Consider the following 23,420-nt stretch of genomic DNA (forward strand, 5'->3'; position numbering starts at 1 on the left):
TGAGTTCTTTTAGAACCCTTGGATGAATGACATCCAGTCTCAGAGATTTGTTAACATTAAGTTTTTCTATTTGTTCCAAAACCTCCTCTAATGACACTTCAATCCGGGACAGTTCCTCAGATTCACCACCACAAAGGACGGTGCAGATTTGGGAATCTCCCCAACATCCTCAGCCGGGAAGACTGAAGCAAAGAAATAATTCAGTTTCTCCGCAATGGCTTTATCGTCCTTGATTGCTCCTTTTATAGCTCCATCATCTAGGGGACCCACAGGTTTTTTAGCAGGCTTCCTGCTTCCTAATGTACTTAAAAAACATTGTTATTTCTTTTTGAGTTTTTGGCTAGCTGTTCCTCAAAATCTTTTTTTGCTTTTCTTATTACATTTTTACACTTGATTTGAAAGTGTTTATGTTCCTTTCTATTTCTCTCACTAGGATTGGACTTCCACTTCTTAAAAGATACCTTTTTGTCCCTCACTGCTTCTTTTACATGGTGATTAAGCCACGGGTTCTAGGGTTTGTCTACGAGCTTGGTTTGATTCTTTAAGGTCAGGATTGGAGAAGACTCAGATTCAATGCCCACAAGTTTTCCAAGGCTCCACAGACAATGTAAATGTCATATTGGGAAAACTATAAACTCCCTGTTTTGGTTTTCACATATCCTAAAACAGGAGTTTAACTCACACACGTCCCAGGGCTCACTTCAATCCTCCTACTGAAATTGCAGGGTCAGGACAAAGTTTATCAGCTTCAAGCCTGTGCTGCAGTGATCTCATTCAATGACCACCCACTTGATAATTCAGACATGATCAATAGCTAATATTCTGGTTGTATGGATTTTTTCCTTTGAAAATAATTTTAGTAATAATGTTGGTTTTCTGTACTAGTTGATCGCACCTTATAATGTATTTTTTTCCTTTCAGCATAATACAGTCTAGCACAAAGGAATCAATACACTTTTCTTGGAGTTGTATTTTATTTAAACTAGCATTTAAATTACTGATGTTGTGACGGCAGACATATACTCAAGTTGGCCAGTTGTGTTCCTGCCTGTCCCAGGATATAACCTCTTACTGGGTTCTTTGGCCTTGAATTATACGCAGTTCTTATATTCCCCTCTTTCTCCCAGTCTTCAACCCACTCAGCGTTCCCTCTTCCTGTAGTTCTCATCCTAGTCTTCCCTCCCCAGTTTTGCCACCACAAGGCTCATCCACTAACTCACTAGCAAACACTTGCATTTTTCTCCCACAAGCCCCATTGGTGGAGGGGAGGGAGAGGAAGAAGTCTTCCAGTGTATTCACCAGTGTTCTCTGAGACAGACACCTCTCCTTTTATAATTGCCTAGATTGAGGGTAAAACCCTATTCCCACTGAAGAATTGCCTATTAGCTTCACTTCAGTGTGATCAGGATGAGCCCAAGTTCTAAAGGGTATTTCTGCTCAAACTGGTCACACAGTTATGTACATGGAAAATATTTTACAAATAGGATACTAATAAAGCCTGATTAAAATACAGTGTAGCTCAACTTGAAATAACCACCCATGGACACAACTGGCAAAAATAATAGAAGAAATCATCTTTAATTGAGTCATTGTGAAAACCACATTCTCTCTCAAAAGAGGAATTTCCTGATTGTACCTATTTCTCCACTTAAACAGTCTTTCTGAGCCTTCCAATCTCCTAATAAAACCATCCCTATTTTGGAAAAGTTACCTGGTAGCTGTCGCCTCATCCAACTCCCTACTCAGCTCTTATGTCTTTCAGTATGGATGCTTCCATTTTCCATCATGTTCCTCAGAGCACCTGGCAGGCCTGCTTTGAACAGGACAATGCTGACTAACTCCTTATCATACGGATTTCTTCACTGCTGTAAAAATCTCAAAAGAAACTCCTGGGACCTGTGTCACCAGTGAGATGGCTGGGATGGAAACAGATGACCAACCAAATTCTGATCCAAATGATCACCCTTTCTCCAGTTACTATTTGAAAACGTTTCAAGAAGAGGGCTAATGACTAAAGATTCCTTTCTGATCACCAATCCATGGCTCTTAGCGCAATTATACCTGTATGATGTCACTTTATTTTCCAGTGTGATCTTTTACAATACAGTCATGTTCTACAATACAATACAAAATGCAACAGGACTTCAGGATACACAGCATTGTTATAAATTCATTTATATTGAGCTGTAATGCCAATAAGAAGTTTTCCACTAGTATTATGCTAATGCCAGTAAATTCAGCACTTATATATAAACTAGATTTATGGTGGAGGAGTGGGGTTGGCAAGATGGAAGACAAGTCATCCTCCTCTTACATGATCAAATTCAGAACATGTCTGGCTACCATTACTACCTGCTGAAAAATGCCAGAAGGGAGGAGATTATTTCAAAATGTAAAGCTAACTAAGGGAAAAATATGCAATGAAGATCAACAAAAAAGAGAGATGGGGAGGCATGACTAGGGAGTGGATACCTACTGTAAATCCAATTTTATAATGTTACAGCTGTTGCAGCCTCATGAATTTCCTGTTTATTTAAAACTGCTGCTTAAATATGGTATCTTTTGAATTATATCAAGCCGATATGAAACATTTAAAATAAAGGAATAGGCACAAACAGAGATGACAGCACAGCAGCCACAAAATAAGAGAGGACATTAGGTGAAGAGAAAAAACTGAAGTAGAATAAGGCTGGAGTTCTGGGCAGTGAAGCAAATTAATCACAAATATTTTAGATGCAACAGAAATTAAATTACTTCAGGGCAACTCCTATACGTGTACTAGCAGGATTGGCATGGATGTCAAATCAATTACAGGCTTTTCACACCAAAATGCATTTTAAATTACTGAGGACATCAATTGCCTTCCCAGCACACAGGTTCTTCAAAAAGTGATTTCTGACTGCCATTTCACACGTTACATAAGCTTAGATGCTCAAATTCAGTTTAAAATTATTTTATAAGTAATCATTTCAATATTGAAATAAGATGCTATAAAATATAAATCTAAGCAGCCAACTAAAAATCACAAGTGAATTAAAGCTTAAATTGACAATATTAATATTGAGGCTTTCAAAACTTTTAAACAATTTAATATTTTAACTAACTAAAAGCTTAAGATTTTTCATGTTATGCTGCTGTTAGCAGATGTTTAATCTACTGGCATCATGGCATTTACTGCCCCTCTCAGGACTTGTTTTTTTGGGTAATCCTAAGGAAGCCAGGTACAGGGCAGTGCTTTATCCTGAATCTGAGAGCAGAAATTCCCAAATTGTGGTCTTGGGAGTACTTGATGGCATTCCTTGGAGAGCACTGTGCTGACTCCTCATTTCCAGAAGAAAGGTTACTTTATGAGATAAAAGTTATACTAAATACTTTCCTAAGGAAAATATTTTGCAGTTGACTCAGATATTATGGGATTGTGGTTGAGATGGGAGGCTGGCCTGCATGGTCAGGAGACAAACTAGTGAAAGATATGGTCCATGCTATAAAGGTTCTGGTCTGAAAAGACAGAAGATGATACCTAGGTGGAAATCAGCATAAACTGAAAAATTCTTTTTTCCTTTTAATGTCAAATTACACCAACTCCTTCCAACACGTGTTGCTGTTACCACATGCTCACTATGTTCCCTCCAAGTGTTCCATTCCTTCTGCCTACTTCTTCCCAACCACTTCTCTTTCTCCTCTAGAATATTATCACCTCTACAAACCCACCCTGCCACAGATCCCGATTGTCTTTCACCAATTTCCAGTAGAGTCTTGTAACCCAACAGGAGCAGACTATATACATTTTAGAACAGGTATAAAAACCACGTGACACTCTCAGGCATTGGTTGGGTCATGTTTTTTCCCTTTTTGGGTACAGATGGTTCCAACTTCGCTCCCCTGCTCCTCCCTTCACCCTGCCTTCACTTCCCCTCCCCCTCAAGCCCTCGTCCTCTGCAGTTCCCACCGCCTCACAATCCTCTGTTCTCCTCTGCTCATCAACATACTCTCCTCGCTGCCCAGCCCCTGTCTGGCCAGGATGCATTGCCCCACCCCTGGTAACACAGTACCCCGAACAGGAATGACTTTGGTGGAGCCTCAGGATTCGAACTCCTGGAAGCAGGACAAAGACTAATTCTAGGCAGAATGAGGCCTGCTGTTGCCAAGGCGGATGGGAGCATCCCCATACTGCTGGCAAGTGGAGAGTGCTCTGGGGTGGCTGGTGCAGGTGCCCTCAGCTTATAGAAAGAAGCAAAGGAAGAACAGCTCCTGAGCCAGCATACAGCAGTCTGAGTGAGTCCTAGCCCTGAAATGCTAGCTAGACGATACCTACAACTGCTTGGCTTTATCCCAGAGATGGAGTGTCTGAGCAAACCACTGCAGTTCCCTTCAAAAAAGACAGCTTTCCTAGGGAGCAGGGCTGAGCTCATCACTTCCTGCAGGTCCTGAACTTCCAAAGGGATGAAAATCCCACTGATCCTCTGGGCATGGAGCACCACACTTGAGCCTGCAGACAGTAACCCCAGTGCCTCTACCCATAGGTCCATAAGCACAATTAACACAATTACAATTGCCAGAGTTGGGTCAGGTATGGAAATAGTTCTATGAGGCTCTGGAGCGATTGCAGTCTAGTCAGGTTAGGGTTTGACTTTAAAGGCGAGGTCTGAGCAGACCTTTCGATTCCAGCACTGCACTTTGTTAGAAAACAAACCTCCTGAATGAATAGCTTAAAGCAGTGGTCCCCAACCTTTTGAGGTTGCCGGGCGCCAGGGGGGCGGGGCCGTTCGCCCGCCGGGCGCCAGGGGGGCGGGGCCGTGGCCGTTCGCCCGCCGGGCGCCAGGGGGGCGGGGCCGTTCGCCCGCCGGGCGCCAGGGGGGCGGGGCCGTTCGCCCGCCGGGCGCCAGGGGGGCGGGACACTTGCGCCCCGGGGGCGGCCCCCCCCCATAGCCGCATGCCCAGGGCCGGCGCTCCCCCCTCCCAGCGCCGCGCGCCCAGGGCCGGCGCTCCCCCCACCATGCGCCCGGTGCCAGGCCAGCCCCGAGCACCTGGCGGGCACCTGGAAATGCCCCCGCGGGCACCATAGCGCCCGCGGGCACCGTGTTGGGGACCACGGGCTTGAAGTATATATTTTTTAAAGCAATGAAAAATGCCTGTGCTAAAGTCTCAGGGGCCTCTAACAGCTGTATGAAAACCTCCTGGTTCTTGCAAGTTATATCAGGCCAACAGCCACAAAACTCCTCAAGAAAGTTCCCACCTTTGCCCTTTGAAACCTCATTCAAGTCAGCTTCTCATTAAGCCCAAGACAAGAGCAAAGCCTTGCAGCATGTGGCTCAACAAGGGCTCAGTCTGTTGGCCCAGGGAAGACAGCAAGAGTCTCTCTCTGGAAGTGCCCTGCTGCCAGCTTCTTCCTAACAGAATGACTTCTACTGGAGCCTGTGAGACTTATGATTACACAGAAATGCACAATAACCAGGTAATCCTTTGTAAATATTGTTTGTTGTACTCAACACTATATCTCCTGAATTCATAACTTCATTTTCCCTGTCTGTGGATCGATATGCTCACCGTGTTCAACTCTCCTAATAATGAAGAAATAGCCTACTCGTATAGCTTTAATAATAAATGTAAAGAAACACATACACACACACACACACACACACACACACACTTGACTGTCCCCTTTTCAAGTCACAATAGGCAAAGAAGTAAAAGTTACCTAAAACTTTAAGAAATCTCAGTCCCCAAAAGCCATTCATGTAAAATAGTCACCATCTATGAAGGGATTAGTAAGAGAACTGCTACGTTCTCTGACTGTGTTTAAAAAAAAACCCCAACATAAATACAGTGTTTCCCCACATGCTTATGTTTGTCCCTGGACAATAATTACACTCTATTATCTAGAGAGAAAAAAAAAAAAAAGGTGTGAAAAATCTTACCTTTTTTGCTCTTTGTGCTATATCAGGTGTTCTAGTAAGAAGCTTTTCTATAAGGTATTCTCTATTCTGAAAAAAACCAACATTTGGACAGTTAAACCCAATACAAGGAAAACAGAAGTTTCACATAGATCGTAAGACAAAGGAGATTTATGTGTAGGGAGTAGTATTTTACCTTGGCTTTCTGGAAGAATTTGCATTTTAAAAGTTCTGCTGCTGTGGGCCTGAAAGATCAATAATAAATTAGAGTAGAAACAGAGATCCCCCTAGTGAATACTGTACAGGACATTTGTGAAGTGACACGTATTTTGTAGTGTTGGTAGCTATAAAATTAATTTTTAAGATCCATAATGGTATACATATTCATTCACCATACATGTTGTAAGGACGTTCCTAGATGGTGAAAGCACTAGATATAATCAATGTCCTGTCTTTGTCCATCTTTTCGTTTAAAAGAAATTTAGTAATTGTGAGAGGTACTGGATTAAGGCGGCAAGATTTACAACCTCTTTTTTTTTCCTTAAGTGGTTAAAAAAAAAAAAAAAAAAAAAAAAAAAAAAAAAGAGATATGCTCTCCTAGAGGACTCCAATGTGCCTAACCAATGCTCCAGATGAAGAGGTAGTCTATTTTTTGGTCAAGGTCCAAATTTATCAAATTTGTTGTCCACAGAAAATAATAATAATAATAATGAAATGAAATATTTTGGGAGGCATTCGAAAGCATCTAGAGATCCAGATTTGTGGTCCACCTACTGAGTACCTTTACTCCTATAGTGGGGTGTTAACTGCCATTTATTTCAGTGATATGGACACCTGTATTTAAGAAATTGGACTGAACCAATTAAATTGTTTCATAAGCCAGACAACACTGTCCGAGAGCTTTCAGCCCCTAGAAACACCAGCTGAATATCCTGCAGTAGCTAGAGGCCCAATGCTCCGTATTTAGTCCCGGAGTTCTGTTACCTCCCAGGCCCACTTGACTTTACACTTTTGAAATTTGCAGCTGAAGTCACAACCTGCTAGAGTGTTATACTGTATTTCTGAAGAAGACAGAACAATATTCACCCACTTTTCCCTATAGATAGAAAAATCTCTTCTTAGGTCTTCTGCCCTGACTCAAGCAGAGCTGATCAGAAATGGGTTCCCCCTCCTTCCAACTTCCACATCGTAAATAAAAACAACCCACTTTGATTCAAAAACGCTGCTGTGGTGCCCCAGGCGAGTTGTATTTCAGGTACCTCGTGTTCTTGTTCTTCATTATACCACTAGGCTCTGTCTCCCATGATGCACCACTGCCCCTTCTTGGTGAGGGGAGATGGTACTAGATGGGAGCTCTTGGCCATGGTTCATTGTGGAAGAGGTATAGTCTAGCTGGAAAGTATGGCTTGTAGAAGGAGCTGGGGACATGAAGCAACCAAATGACAAATCCCGTAAGGTAGCATTCTGAATCAGCGTATTTTTGTCTTTGGGCATTCTGGGTTTTTTTCAAATGGACGGAAGGAAGGAAAAATTCAATCTTTGTATAGAAAAAAAAAAGACACCTTTTCACAAATTAAACGTTAATTTTCCACTATTCTATTGATTTGTAAACAGAAAAATAAGTTCTATCATCTTTACTGCAAGGATGAAGAGGACTGAACAGAAACTAAAGCAAAGCCCAATTAATGCCTATTGCATTTGTCTATGAGTGGTTAAAATATATGAAGAGCTTACAGTAATTCAGGAAGAAGTCACAAGGGTGTTTCTATTCACAGGAGTTGCAAAAGTTTAAGCAAAGATGCAATTATAACCAAATTTAGGAGGAGTGTCCACACAGTTGCAAATTCTATATTGGTTAAAAGTTTGCTTGTATCTTAATTTGTTTAACGTTTCAGGGAAAATAGGGAAGAAAAGACCAGAAAAAAAAGTTTTGGGTATGTCTACACTCGAAAGTTATTTTAAAATAAATACTCCCAAAATAAAAATTCTGGAAGAGTGTGACCAGAGAAGCCTTGAAATTAATCTGAGGCAGGGTCTCTTAATGTGGGCACGCTAACTCAACGTAGAGCCCCAGGAAGTACTCTGAATGTCTCTGGGGAATATTATTTTAAAATAGCAGCAGTGGAGCATCCACAAAACCACTATTTTGAAATAACTATTTCAAAATAAGGATTATTTCTCGTGGAAAGCAGGAGTTATTTCAAAATAACCAGTCCCTTATTTTGAAATAATGGGCTTGGTAGTGTGGATTCTCTGCTTGTTATTTTGAAATAAGGGGAGTTATTCCAAAACAGCCTAGTGTAGACCAGAGCTTTCTTATTTGAGTAAGCTCAGTTCACATGCTACACACATTACAGAGCAGAGGGGGGACAAGCTACAACTTGCAGGCCACATGTGGCCTATCAGACCCTTCAGCTGTGACCCCAAGCTCCTGCCAAGGGAGGGGGAGGGTAGGACAGCCAATGTGGCACTCAGGCCAAAAGTTTTGCCCAATTCGGTACAGAATCCCTGCTATCAAGGAGAGTACTATCCAATTTAGAGATATACTGCATGTGAAAAATGGTTTATCCACAATGAATGGGGGACAACTAGAATACTGATTTTTCAAATGAGCAAGCTAATGGAAGTTAAAAAAAAAAAAAACACACACTAAAAGTTCCATTCTAGTCTGCTCGAACCGCAGAAAGTCCAACAGGCACTTGCACTGTCATTTAGTTGTTTGTTTGTTTTTTTAATGTAAAACACAAAGTGACCAGGAATGTTAATACTCTGATGATCACAAACTAGTATGCTTAACGCAGAACAGTTAACCATTGGTAACTGCATTGTAAGGAATCAAGAGTTTGCAGCAGATATTACTACGTGCAGAAGACAGGGAAAATACTGCAACTGCTAGCTTCCTAGGGGATCATCATATTTAAGCATCCATTTTAATCGTGCTTTGAAAACACTGGGCATTTCTACAATAATCTGTAGCCATAATTAAATTGAAGCATGTTCTGGGAAGACAACTTTAAGGAAACAGTAACACATATTTAAGCAGCCTGCAAGTTTCAGGGCTATGCTTAAAGCATAACCAGACTGGAGACTTAATGAGACAGGACTACCAACGTCTGGAGTAACTGCAGATACTACCCTGATCCAAGAGGATGCATTCTGAGAGGTTCTGGGAAATTCCAAGTTTCATTTGCACTTATTGTTTCTTAACTATTCTTCTATCTATGACCTCTGCTCTCAGCTGCTAGGCCTTATTCAGATCATATTTACCCTGATTTACAGCAAGCTCACTAAGTCGGACTCACAATTATGTCTAGTTTTTAACACCACTGGCACATTACTGCACCCAAATTACACCAGGAAAATAAAGTAAGAAAGCAGTAAATCAGGTCACTCAACAGGCAACATGAATAAGTTTGTAACTCTAGCTCCTAAAACAGGTGATTTATTAAATAAAGTATGTACAGGCAGTCCCCGGGTTACATGGATCCGACTTACATCGGATCCCTACTTACAAACGGGGTGAGGCAACCCCGCACTAGCTGTTTCCCCTCAGCAGACCAGGGAGACGCGAAACTAGTGCCCCCCCCGCCCGAGCAGACCAGGGAGACGTGGAGCGGCTTCTCTCAGCAGACCCCTCAGCTTGAGAACAAAGGACTGAGGGAAGTGAGGTGTGGGAGAATAAAACTGAGCTCTGGAGAAATGTTTGTCTAGAGTTTCCCCTACAATATGTACCAGTTCCGACTTGCATACAAATTCAACTTAAGAACAAACCTACAGTCCCTATCTTGTACGTAACCCGGGGACTGCCTGTACACATATTAGTGACAGAATGTGCCTTCCACAGAGTCCAAGAAAGTAAAATCTATACAATGGGTTTACACAGAAATAACTATCAACATTATAATGGGGAAACATCATTGTGGGACTTGAACAACAGTTTTGGAACAAAGATTGTGATTATCTGGAGTCACAAATATAGAGCAGGGATGGATGATTCAGAAAGAATTCAGAGTCTACAGAAGAAAGAGAGACTATCGTTTTCAAGTTAGCTTGCTTACAAAAATTAGCCCTCTCTTGAGATAATCTTTTCACATAGCACAAATGACTCAATGTAGAGTTAGAAATAAACTCATCTCACAACAACAACAACAACAAAAAGGAAAGTCAACAGCGTTTCATGGTTTAGGCTGAAACAGTACATTCACACAATAGAAGCTCACCTTGATCAACATGGTCATAATCTTTAACATGGGCTAGCAATAAGTAGCGATGGGTTTTCTGTTCAGGGCAGGGGGCCATGGGTTTTCAAAAGGTTTGAATAATACCTTAATTCTATTGTGCAAAAGCTATACTAGTACACTAAGTTAATCATGCTTGTTGAAGCTTGATAATTAACAGCCAGCTCCTCCCCAAACTGAAGACCTAATATTTTGAAAACAAGGATTTTCCAACTAAATACCCGGGAAAAAATATGTAACAATGATATTTAAAGTATGATGCACTGAAGTCGTAACTGTATTTTGGACTAATTCCATTTTATACAACAAAAAAGCTATACCTTTTGGAAGGGTCTTTTTGAAGACACAGTGAAATTAGTTTTCTAAACGATTTGCCATACTTTTTCATCATTTCTTTGTCTTCAACACCAGTCTCTAAAGTGGGGGGATCATTTTGCAATGTCAGCATTAACACCTATAGTAAAAGCAAAAGGTGACATGGTAAGTGTCACAATGAAATTACAATACAATAATAGCTGAAATAGGATACAAATATTCCACCAAAAAAATACAATGTTCCTGTTTAAAACATACTGAGGATCGCACAACACCAGGGTAATACATTTTTTTTTTATTTTTATTTTTTTTTTAAAAAGAGTACAAAAGAAACAAAGCTGAGTGGTAAATCATGGATGGCGTAGGCTTTTGCCCAGGGATTTGTACAGGCTGACAAACTATGTTCAAATCAGTTCTCCACCTACTGCTAACCAAGCATGTGGCACATCACGCACAAATGCTACATGTCTGACCTTGGTGAACATATTTATGACATATAGCAAAAAGCCACTAATTTTTAAGGCAAACGGTCTGGCCACACAACTTGGATCAGCCTGTTTCAGCTCCAGGGAAAAAATAATGAAGATCTTGATGAAATAGCTAATAAATCATTAAATCAAGAAAGCTATCTGGAAATACCAGAAACTTATGAATAAAAAATTCGTTACCAGAAAGAAGTGCATTGTAAACATCAAAACATGGACTACTTGAAGAGAAATTTAATATAAAAGGAAACTCAAAGGTTAGACTCAGCTCAAGAGTTTTCCATAGACTGCAATGGACTTTCAAGTTGTATCAGCCCTTTAATTACACAGTTACACTAAAAATTAAAGTTTAGTTAAACTCTTAACATAAGCCTCATGATTACATACATTTGTACTATGGTGTGCAGCTCCTGTACACTTAAGTATTCCCACATAGCCCTCTTAGACCAATAACTAATATACTCAACAAGAGAATAAAAGAATTTACTATTCACCAAGGAGACAAGAAAAAAAAAGCAGCAATACTGTAAAATACTGAAAAAGGTTTCTGTCAGGCCTTCAGATCAGGATTAGTCAGTTTAATTCTGGAAAAAGTGAGGAAAGAGTCATAATAGTGAAATTGCTACAAGCAATGAACTAATGTTATACTGAGTTGTTTTTTGTTTTTTTAAACACTTCTTTTGAAAAGTAATAGAAATGTAGCCGTGTGAGTCTGGTGTGGGTCTGGCCCACGAAAGCTCATCATCTAATAAACAATCTTGTTAGTCTTTAAAGTGCTACATAGTCCTGTATTTTGCTTCTTTTGAAATGCATTGGTACTCTAATGTTTCTAACACTCTGGATAGAAATGCATCAGTCTTTATCAAGTACACTATACTAATCAATCTGGGATTCTTGTGTAGGAATATTGCTATGTACAGCAGTTGCTGTAATTTAAGCATATTAAAAATAAATGCAATCAGGGCTTTGGAACAGAGACCGGAGTTGGAGCACGGAGCAGTGGAGCTGCAGGTTTTTGCCCGGAGCTACAGCAGAGCCAGAGCACAGAAAATCTTGACTTCCCTCCCCTCCCCCTCCCTCATTTTCAATCCAAAATGAATGATATTTTAGCAAGAAAGTCCTAACGTGCCAAAAAGTTTCAGATTGTATAACAATTGATATTAACATCTACTTTACCACTTTATGTAATATGTCACAGTTATTCTCATTTCAGCCAAAAATCAAGATTTAATGTAGAGATACAAAATTACAAAGTTTTTTGGAGATCTGTTTTATTGAAGAATCAGATAATTATCAGACATCCAATAACACTGCAGACTGCTCCCAACCTTGTGCCAAGTTTAGGTGAGTACGTACTCGTGTAGATTAGTTAGATAAGTATGGTGTTTATTTTCAACCTTGTAATGTGTAGCCTAGTTACTTCCCAACAATTGAAGTTGTAGAGCAGCAATAGTACGTACTAGTGCTACGGCACATAACAAATTTCACTGATATATCTATATTAAAGCGTTTTTGAGATACTAATTAAAAACTTGGAAAATATTTCAAATATTTTCCCCGCAAAATTTCATAAGAAAAACTAACTAGCAATTTATAAATAAAAATTGATTATGTATATTAAAAATACTTCTTACTTCATTAACACTGCAAGAAACATGTAAAAATATAATATACATTTTAATAATAATTTGGTATAAAAAGAAAATGGGATCATTTGTCCAGAAAATCCAAAATAAATTTGAAGTATCTTAAGTGGCTAAGATATCACAGGCAGGTACATTATAAAAAAAAAAAAAATGTAATACTTTTGTTCATTGCTTTTCGAAGATCAGAACAAGAAACATTTGGATGCGGTAGCAGCACAAGAAGATTTGGCTATGGCTTCAGCACCAAACAAACCAATCAACCCACCCAACCAACCAACCCATCAAATTTGCCCCCCCATGATTGATAGCCTATTTATGGAAAAGGATCTCAACAACGTCTTTACTTTTGAATTTGAAGAGCCCAAAATTTGGGCTTTTGGGAAAAGCAAACACGAAATCGGCAACATGCAAGGTGGAAAAGGAAGTGAATGGAGAGCTCAAACCATGTAGCTTCAAGACAATTGAAGCAAGTGCCGTGAAAATTTTCAACCTTTGGCGGCACGTAAAATGTAACCATCCTGAAAACTATGCGGCTCTGATTACAAAAAAGGACCAGGAAGATGAGGCAAAACAGAAAGCTGACACAGCTAAACGACGTTTATCTGGCTCTTTGAAAATTCCTGGAGAAAAGATTTTTTGCGGCGTTTCATCTGAAAAGAAACCCAAAATTGAGCAAACAAAACTTGACTCATATTTGAAGTCCTCAAAGGTTACAGTCACCATGGCTACCAATACTTTCTGTGAAAGGCTGATGGAAATAGTTTGCTTGAGTTCAACATGGCTCACTACCTTCAGATTAAAGAACAAAGGATTCCAAAAAATTGCAGGTGAAATGGGTCGGTAGCTTGGCGTTTCAACGAGGCATGATGCGGTTTGTCATTTAGTTGTCAGCACAGCTGAGTTTGGTCACGAAGAGCTCAAGAAAGCTTTGGAGCAAAAATTGTGCTACCTGAAAATGGATGCGGCAACCCGTGGAAACAGAAGTTTCCTTGCAACCAATGCTCAGTACTATGAAGAAGGAAAAGATAAAGCTGTGGTAAAAACCTTGGACATAATCGACACTGAAGGGCATCACAATTCTTCCTACGTGAAAAGTCAAGTAAAAGCTATTTTAGAAAAATTTAGGATCAGTGATATGCAAGTGCTGAACCTCTGCGTTGACAATGCAGCAAACATGACGTGTGCCGTCAAAAATTTCAGCAAGGACAATGAAACCATTTCTACCTCTGAGAACAGGGATGTTGACAGAACTGAAGCTATTTTGCCTGATAAAGGAACTAAAGAAATGGATGCAATCGAACTCAACATGGATGCTGCTGCGCAATGGGTTAATGACCCTAGTCTCATACTTCCAACATGGCTTCATGAGGACGACTCAAAAGTCCAACTGATGAGGTGCGATATTCACACTTTTCAGTTGGCAATCTAGGATGGACTGAACAAAGAACATGCGAAGAAATTACTGGGAAAAATTCAACAAGCCATTGTCAAACTACGCTCCCCAAGTATTCAAAGTGTTCTGCTTTATCTATATATGCGATGATTGATAGGCTTCTCGTTTTTCAATCTTACTGTGAACAAGTGGCTGCTGCTGGAACAAGAGAACTCAAGTTAGCAAAAGTTTAATGGGATGAAGTGAAGAACCTGTAAGACCTCTTGGCAAGGCCAAACCAAACAACAGTGAATCTTCAAGCTGTTGATGTAACCCCAGAAGTTTTAATGAAGGAATAGCAGAAACTGTCAAAATTCTTGCAAGAAAATGGTGGACAAATTGCAGAAGGAATTCTATCCTCCATGAAGAAATGTTAAGACAAGCTTTTTGACAATATTCATTTCCTTGCTGGAGTTTATGTTGACCCAAGGTATCGGATTCTTCTTACCTCAAGGGACATACCAAAGGCAAAGGAAGGGTTCCTTGATATTGCTTAACTCAAAAAACAAAATCTATTGCTACATTTGAACTCTGCAAAAGAGGTTGAAGAAAATGAAACAACAAAAGGAGTCATCAACAATCGAATGTGTGGTTTCGGAAAGTTCACACCCCTCAGAAATAGCAAGCTGTTCTCAAACTTCCATCTCCACTCTGAACTTGTTCGAGCATCTTCAACCATCACAGGGAAATGGAGATAATTCAAGCACCAATTCTTCAGAAGTTGATGACTTCGAAAAGGAATTGGATAAACAAGACAGACGCCGGCGAGTTTCTGCGATTCATAATTGTAATGAAGCATTATTCGAGAGAAACTTTTGGGAAGATTGTGAGGCAATAGAGTCTGTTGGTAGGCTAAAAGTTAAGTCTGTTTGAGGTCATTCACAGCTACCCACACCGCATTCAGGCTGCCAGCAGAATTGCTTCGAGCATGCCAACAACTCAAACTAGCGTAGAGCGACTGTTTTCAGCTTTAAAGTTAATTTTAAATGATCTGCAGCAGGCTATGAAAGATGACTTGATGGCTGCAATAAGTTTTTACAGATTGAATTATGAATGATTCTAGTTTGTATCATTGTTGATGATATTTACATTGTTTTAAAACTGAATAAAAATAACATTTTTTCAAAATTACAGTATGCGTTTTTTTATTTACTTAAAAATTAATATGAGTCGGAGCGCGGAGTGGAGTGGAGTCGGAGCGGAGCTGGAGCAGTCACTATTGGTGCCAGAGCGGAGCTAGAGAGCAGCAATTCAAAAATTTGATTGCTCCAAACCCCTGAATGCAATTATAGGGTTTCTCTAAGTGCATATTAACATGTGACAATTTTAAAAGCAATTTAGCAATTTTAAAACCAACATATGAAAAACAGCAGTAAAACTACCTTTGTTTTCAACTGAGAAACGTTCCTTTTTAAAATATTCCCTACTAAAATTCACCCTAAACTTTTGCTTTTCTGAGGAACAGTTTAAGCTCACTTCAAGACTTCTTAATATTTGAAAGTAAATACAACCATCTGTGAATTTTAATAAAATTTAATGCAAAAGGGGAAGTGCCTAGGAAGGAGTTCTGAAGAAAAGGAGCCAAGGGTCATAATGTATCACAAGCTAAATATGTATGAATGCTGTTGGAAAAATAAGCAGCAAACCAGTGCTTCTACCACTCTACTCCACACTGGATTAGGCCTCACTTCCAGTTCTGGGTACCCCATTTCAGGAAAGATATGGACAAACTGGAGAAATTCCAGAGAAGAGCAACAAAAACAATTAATGGTCTAGAAAACATGACCTATGAGGGAATATTGAAAATGGGGGAGAAAGGGGGCGTTTATTCCAGAGAAGAGAACACTGAGGAGGTCTGACAACAGTTTTTCAGTACAGGCAGTCTCCAGGTTATGTACAAGATAGGGACCGTAGGTTTGTTCTTAAGTTGAACTTGTATGTAAGTCGGAACTGGCGTCCAGATTCAGCCGCTGTTGAAACTGACCAGCAGCGGCTGAATCAGACACGCCTAGGGCAGAGCAGCTGGAGTGCTGCTGGGTTGGTCTGGTAGCGCCGACCCTTGGCGCGGCGGGGCCAACCCGGCAGCACCCCAGCTGCTCTTGGGGACACCTGGAGCAGAGCAGCTGGGGTGCTGCTGGGTTGGTCCAGCAGCGCCGCTCCTGGGCGCTACTGGACCAACCTGGCAGCACCCCAGCTGCTCTGTCCCAGGCATCCAGATTCAGCCGCTGTTGAAACTGATCAGTGGCTGATTTCAGGAAGCCCGGGGCACAGCAGCTCTGCCTCGGACTTCCTGTAGTCAGCCGCTGTTCAGTTTCAGCAGCGGCTGACTTGGGGACGCCTGGGGCAAAGCAGCGGGGGTGCTGCTGGGTTGGTCCAGTAGCACCGCACCTCGGCACTGTGGGACCAACCCGGCAGCCCCCCCGCTGCTCTACCCCAGGCATCGGCGAGAAAAGCCTGGTCTGCTGGGGGGAAGCACTCCCCACGCCACCAGAGGCGGCGAGAGTGGGGGAGGCACCCCGCACTAGCTGCGCCGCCCTCCTCCCCACTCCGGTCGTAACTAGGGGTCCGACTTAAGTCGGACTGACATAACCCGGGGACTGCCTGTATATAAGAGACAAGGAAGAGTGAGAACAATTGTTCTCCTTAGCTGCCAAGAAGCAATTGGCTTAAATTGCAGTGTAGGGCGATTTATAGTGGACAATAGGAAAAACTTCCAAACTATCAGGATGGTTCAGCACTGCAATAAATTGTCCAGTGAAGCTGGGCAATTTCCATTATTTGAGGTTTTTTTTTTTTTTTTTTTTAAGGTCAGGTTAAACAGACACCTGTCAGGGATGGTCTATAATACTTAGCCCTTGAGTGCAAGGGGCTTGGATAATTACCTCTCGAGTATTATGATTTTATGAACAAAAAGGCAATGGAAATGTAGTGGTGGTTCACCCCTATCCCCATGCTTTATGAAATGGGCATATGGACATAAATGTACATAACTCAAAGGTGCTTTAAGCAAATTTCTCTATGTAACCCATCAATCTTCATGTCTTAATCCACTGGATCAGTTTATCTTATTTTGGTGTATGTATAATTCTTGTGTGTAAAATTAGCATATGGAGTAGGGAAAACTTTATGGGTTTTAAATGTGTGAAAAAGTCATCAAAGGAAGCCTCAGTATCTGGGCAATCATATGCAAATAGCCTTTTGCCCTTAAGTCTCACAGAGGTTTGTAGGGACAGGCCAGGTTACTCCTTGTGCAATAAGGGAATCTTTAAAAAACTAATAGGAAAGTAGGAGTCTTTTGTCTTTGTCTGTGAACCTGAGATCCCAGGGGAAGTGGACATTTCCCTGGTTTGAAGGTACAAAACTGGAACAAAGTTTTAGGGTGAGTTTGTACTGAGGATTTAATCTTAGAATTAAGCAAGCCTTTTCTGTTACTTTTAATTTGTAATCTACTTTGCTCTGCCTATTCACTTATAACCAATTGAATCCTACTGCTTGCACTTAATAAAAATCACTTTTACTTACTATCAAGCCCAGTGTAAATAATTATCACCCAGGGAGCAATCAGTGTGCACATTCCCCCTTTCATTGTCAACGGGGGCTTAGCCAAGTAATTCATTGGGGGTTTTGATCCCATTTGGGGAGTGGTATCCCAGGAAGCTGGGCCCAAAACTGCACTCGCCTTGGACCTGAAGAGGTTCATTGTCTCAACTGCTTCTTGGGGTTAGGGGGCAGTGATCTCAGCTTGGTGCCTTGGTTGGGGGAGACTAGTAGAGCTGGCCCAGCAGGACCAAGCAGTGAGAAGCCCCAGAGAGTGGTTAGTTAAGTGGCGGTGGCCGTGTCAGCACTCCGGGAAGCCCCTCCAAGGTGTCTTCTGGACACACATGTGTGTCCAGGTCACACATTATTGTGTGTCAACTATAAAGTCAGCACATAAATCTTAGTTTTGGAAAAAATGCAACATCGGTTATTGCAGCTTTCTGCCATTTTTAAGTATAGCAAATTTACAATTCCATACCATCACTCATTTGATTACTTCAAACTGTATTACATGCCCTTAACCTTACAAAATTCCCATCATTGCCATTTTTAGTCACTTTTCTGATTATACTTTGTAAAATTAGAAAAGTGACAAAAATGGCACTCTTCCACTTCCATCAGATCCACATTCTCAGAAGGGACTTTGAACACACCAATTTCTTAATATCGATATGCTTCCAAAATTCAACTTTTTACTATATTAGCACTGAAGACAAACAGAGCAAGGGAAAAAGCAATGTGACTCTTCTTCCAGTCACACCTGACACTTGTTATCTAACTGCTGGTTGAAGAATCTTTCTTACTAGTGATAATTTTTAATCACTGAGCCACTTTCCAGACAACTGCATGCGACACTACTTGCTCATGCAGAAAGCAAGCCAGGAACAATACAGGGATCCCACCATCCAGTCCTATGCTCTGGACAATCTTGCCTTCCTCATATAATCTACACAAGGCTGTTTTATAAATAGGCTAAAATAGAGCCATCCCAGACACTTGAGAGCAATGTTAGAAATTTACATAAGGACCTGAATGTTATTTATGCAACCAAAAAAACTTAAACAATGAATGGTCCTACAGCACCTTACGTAGTAGTAAATTATACATGATTTCCAATGGTACTTACTTTCATAGGAGGATATTTGTGGTAAGGTGCAGCTCCTGTTGCTAATTCAATGGCAGTTATTCCAAAGCTCCATATATCAGCCTTGAAGTCATAACCTCTCACCTATAACAGGGTTTTAAAAAAAAAAAAAAAAAAAGTTTTACTGTGGTTTTTAAAGGTAAAGTCATAAGATAGGAGTGAATTTCATTAACCATAAAGATACCTGTTCCATTACTTCAGGTGCCATCCAACATGGGGTGCCTACAAAGGTTTTTCTTACTTTGTTACGGGTAACATCACCTCCTGTTGCTAAAAATGCACTAACACCAAAATCTGGAAAACAAATTTTTTTTAAAAAGTTACAAGCTCATCATCTTCCCTATACCAAAATGTAACAGAAAAAATATTTAAAAACAGGAGTCCAATTATAAAATCTTGTGTATAGTTAAGTTCAGCTGAAGAATACCGCTCTCACAGCAGAGAAAATGACACAATACGAGACACAGAGTAACAGTCCTTATTTTACTTTGTTCACATTATTCTGATATAGCCATCGCAAATGCACTGGGTTAAAAAGAAACCACACAATCAACATGGGGCACTTGTGGCCATGCTATGTTGTGAAGGCCAGAAATACAACTGAGTTAAAAAAAAAAAAACTGGATAAGTTCATGGAGGAGAGGTCCATCAATAGCTATTTAGCCAAGATGGTCATGAACACATGCTTCAGATGCACCTAAACCTCCAACTACCAGTAGACAGGGCTGGACAACATTGTCCCATTCTGTTCATTTGCTCTGAAGTATCTGGCACTGGCTACTGTCAGAAGACAGGATACGGAGCTAGACAGACTATTGGTCTGACCCAGTGTGGCTATTCTTATCTTTGAAAACATTGCAATGTTTTCAAATGGCCCAGTAATTTTTCCTATATGAAGAATATTAAGTTGTATTTTGTTTGCTTTAAAGGGGAATTGAGCCACCAATTTTTCAAATTTGTATTTTTTCTGATCACTGTTCCCTACTTGTTACTTTTTCTGGACTTGTTGTTTCAGGATTTCTTCCTGGTCTTGTTCATTTTTAAAGTTAAAAAAAAAAAGTAGGGGGACTCATCTGCAAAGACATCAGGAGACCACAGCAAGGAAGGGAATCACAATCATGAATAAAGTCAGGCAGCACGGGAAAGAAAAAGAATACACACACACACACACACTATTCTGGACTGCAGAGTTTTGGATCTGAACATCCCTTGCAATGAGGCACCATTTTTGAACAGAGATTCAAAACATTAGTTGGGATTGATCCGGCTTTGGGCAGGGGGCTGGACTCGATGATTCTATGAAAGGGCTTGTGGCTGGCTAAGAACATTACATCTTGTGCAGTCCCCTTTTTTAAATGAGCAGTTCTTAACTAGTCTTGTCAATTACTTTTTAAAAATGTATTCATGGGACTTGAATGCCCTCCTTAATTCAACGGTTTACTCACACGAACCCAGTTATCAGCATGTGGCTGTCCATTATACATTTTTGTTCTTTCACAACAACATAATTAAAGTAGATCTTTGAGAAATCACTGACCCAAATGTGGACCCACTCGCATTTATTTCCTCACTGACCATGATTGGGGTCAGCATTTAGGATTTTGCCTTTGGTTTAAAAACAGACTTAGCGTTTGCTTGTTGATACTTTATCATTACTCGCCGCAAACCCATCATCAAGTGTTCCCTCCTTTATTTTCAAACACAAATACACTTTTTTTCTAAGTTTTCCATCTAAACACACTTTTAGGGAACTGACCTGCAACTTGCTTGGTAAGGATTAAAGCAAGAACCTTGACTTTGGGCCTGCTGCGTGAAGCACTTTTGTTTTGTTAGGAGTTGCTACTTTGGGATTTGACATTATCCAGTACAGAATATTGACTTCTGAACAGGATTTGGGTGTCTAACCAGACTAGTCTGAACTGAGTTCTGAAGTAAAAAAAAGCATTCAGAAGCAGGAGTGTGAAGAATGTTATTTTATTAAATAGTTATTTACCTTTCAGTTCTAGTTTATTCATTAGCTTTCCATGAAGTGCCTTGTGCAGATAAGAGCTGGCTTTGGTTTTGTTTCAGGCCACATTTGTTTAATCCTCAAGCTTGTACACCACAATTTAAAAGTTTGATTTTATTTATAGGCACCTATTGTTATTAATACATATTTATTATTTTGGAATGTATTACAAAAGGCAAGAGACAAAAGAAATAGAAACATAATCTTCATAAAAGTCACCCCAATACTGTGCAATAGTTAAGTGTCTATTCTGTATATTATGCTTCACAGACATGCAGGACTTTCATATGCTTGTTATGTTAGAAGGAGATTGCAATGTTTGACAAGTCATATGTAGAAGAAGAACAAGAGCAAAAGTCATGACAGCAAAAGTGTTCCTTCACTGAGTGGCTTTGTAACCCATAGGTGTTTTACTTCAAAACATACAGGTTGTTTACTCAAAGGTTCAGAGAGGTTTGACTTCCCCTGTCCTACCCCAATACAGGCAGTCCCCGGGTTACGTACAAGATAGGGACTGTAGGTTTGTTCTTAAGTTGAATCTGTATGTAAGTCGGAACTGGCGTCCAGATTCAGACACTGCTGAAACTGTCCGCCAGTTCTGACTTACATACAGAATCAACTTAAGAACCCCAGGCGTCCCCAAGTCAGCTGCTGCTGAAACTGATCAGCAGCTGATTCCAGGAAGCCTGGGGCAGAGCAACTCTGCCTCGGGCTTCCTGTAGTCAGCGCTGGTCAGTTTCAGCAGAAGCTGACTTGGGGACACCTGGGGCAGAGCAGCTGGGGTGCTACTGGACCAACCCAGCAGCACCCCATCTGCTCTGCCCCAGACGTCCTGATTCAGCCGCTGCTGAAACTGACCAGCAGCGGCTGAATCAGGACCTGGGGCAGAGCAGCTGGGGTGCTGCCGGGTTGGTCCAGTAGTGCCCACGGGCGCTGCAGGACCAATCGGCAGCGCCCCAGCTGCTCTGCCCCAGAGTCCAAAACAAAAGCCTGGTCTGCTGGGGGGGGGGGGGAGCACACTAGCTGCGCCCCCCCCCCCCAGCAGACCAGGGTCACGGGGAGCAGAGCCGCAGCGGCAGCGGGGTGCCGCGCCTCTGAGGCTTTGCTCTGGCAAAGCCTCAGAGGCAGGGACCCCGCCACGGCTGCGGCTTCAGTCTGGGTGCCTGTGGTCTGCTGGGGACGGTCCCCAGCAGACCACAGGCACCCTGACTGAAGCCGCAGCCGCGGGGGGGTCCCGCGCCTCTGAGGCTTTGCTCTGGCAAAGCCTCAGAGGCGCGGGACCCCCCCGCGGCTGCGGCTTCAGTCAGGGTGCCTGTGGTCTGCTGGGGACCGTCCCCAGCAGACCACAGGCACCCAGACTGGAGCCGCAGCAGCGGCGGTTCCCCGCGCCTGCGGCTTCAGTCCGGGTGCCTGTGGTCTGCTGGGGACCGTCCCCAGCAGACCACAGGCACCGGGTCTCAAGGGGCAGCAGCAGCGGTTCCCGCGCTTCTGAGGCTTTGCTCTGGCAAAGCCTCAGAAGCGCGGGAACCCACCCGGTGCCCCTGGTCTGCTGGAGACGGTCTCCAGCAGACCAGGGGCACCGGAGCAGCTTACGAACGGGGCTCTCTCGCCCCGACTTCCGGGCGAGAAAGCTCCGTTCGTAAGTGCGGATCCGACGTAAGTCGGATCCGCGTAAGTCGGGGACTGCCTGTACTGTGCATTTAGTGTTGACATTTTCCTGTATTGTTAGGCCATTTAACCAAATGGGAAAAGGGAAACCGGCAAAGCAGTTAGATAGCCAACAGTGTTACATTGTTACTGTCTCTTACCATGAATGTGTGTAAGCAGCTGCCAAAGAGGAGAGGTTAATTATTGGTGTTTATGAATCCTCTTAATCTTGCAAGTGGAAGGCATGGTAGGACTAAGACAGCCTCTCACACAGAGTAAGTGACAAGATTTTCTAAAGTATTTAAGTGACTTTGGAGGAGCCCACAGACATTAAGCTCACATGCCCAAGTCATTTTAGAGAAACAGATATTTGAAACGTTTATTCTGAAAAGAGACTGATCATCAGTCACACAGGAAAATAATTCAGCAATCTCAGCCTAACGCTTCACGAACCATTCCCCACATTGCATAATTTGCCAGTCTTAAGTCATGACAGTCTCAGGGACTAGGACAGCAGGAGTGACAGTAGTCAGGACTGAGATGTATTGGTAAAAATTTTAGATGTTTTAGTGTATTATGTGCATACATGCCATCCTATGCACTAAACATGCTTTAAATGGAAAGGCCTTTCATCAATTTCACAATTTTCTTTTAGAAGAACATAACCATAACCATCTGATTAAGTCATTCTAGAGGCAAACATACTTTATACTCCTCCTTGCAAATAGTAAAAAAAGAGTTTTTGGGCGTTTATGTCAAGAGAGTCACCAGTACTAAGTCAGTACTTGCCAACTTGTACTAGGTACACATGATATCCTCTAAACCCAGGGGAGAAAATGGGAAGTTACTCTGGAGTAAAATGGTGATGAATATAGACTTCATGGTGTCTACCATACCCAGAGCACTAAACTAAGTTGTTCTGAATGAAGTCCCCTCAAAACTTAACACCTCATTTTGATTTTAAAACACTTTTCTTTTTAATAAAGATGGAGACCTTCACAATGCTCTGCATGATCCAGGTACTGTACTTTCCCAGGCTTAAAACTCAAACGTATGCTGAGCAGAGCCTAAGTA

General features: G+C 41.5%; 1 protein-coding gene and 1 pseudogene across 4 annotated transcripts in view; one reads left to right on the forward strand and one right to left on the reverse strand.

Moving 5' to 3' along the window:
• STK39 (serine/threonine kinase 39) overlaps positions 1 to 23,420 on the reverse strand; it is a 298,192-nt gene that overhangs the window by 127,346 nt on the left and 147,426 nt on the right. For all 4 annotated transcript variants that reach the window (XM_075933552.2, XM_075933550.2, XM_075933551.2 and 1 more), the window contains 5 exons: positions 18,876 to 18,985; positions 18,674 to 18,775; positions 10,453 to 10,586; positions 6,091 to 6,139; positions 5,919 to 5,984 (listed from right to left, as the gene is read on the reverse strand). In XM_075933552.2, the coding sequence (XP_075789667.2) occupies positions 5,919 to 5,984; positions 6,091 to 6,139; positions 10,453 to 10,586; positions 18,674 to 18,775; positions 18,876 to 18,985 (461 nt within the window). The remainder of the gene's footprint in view (positions 1 to 5,918; positions 5,985 to 6,090; positions 6,140 to 10,452; positions 10,587 to 18,673; positions 18,776 to 18,875; positions 18,986 to 23,420) is intronic.
• Positions 12,810 to 15,067, forward strand: LOC149524054 (uncharacterized; annotated as a pseudogene).

This window comes from Pelodiscus sinensis, chromosome 7 (assembly GCF_052426305.1).
Source record: "Pelodiscus sinensis isolate ZL-2025 chromosome 7, ASM5242630v1, whole genome shotgun sequence".
In the NCBI taxonomy this organism is placed as follows: Eukaryota; Metazoa; Chordata; order Testudines; family Trionychidae; genus Pelodiscus; species Pelodiscus sinensis.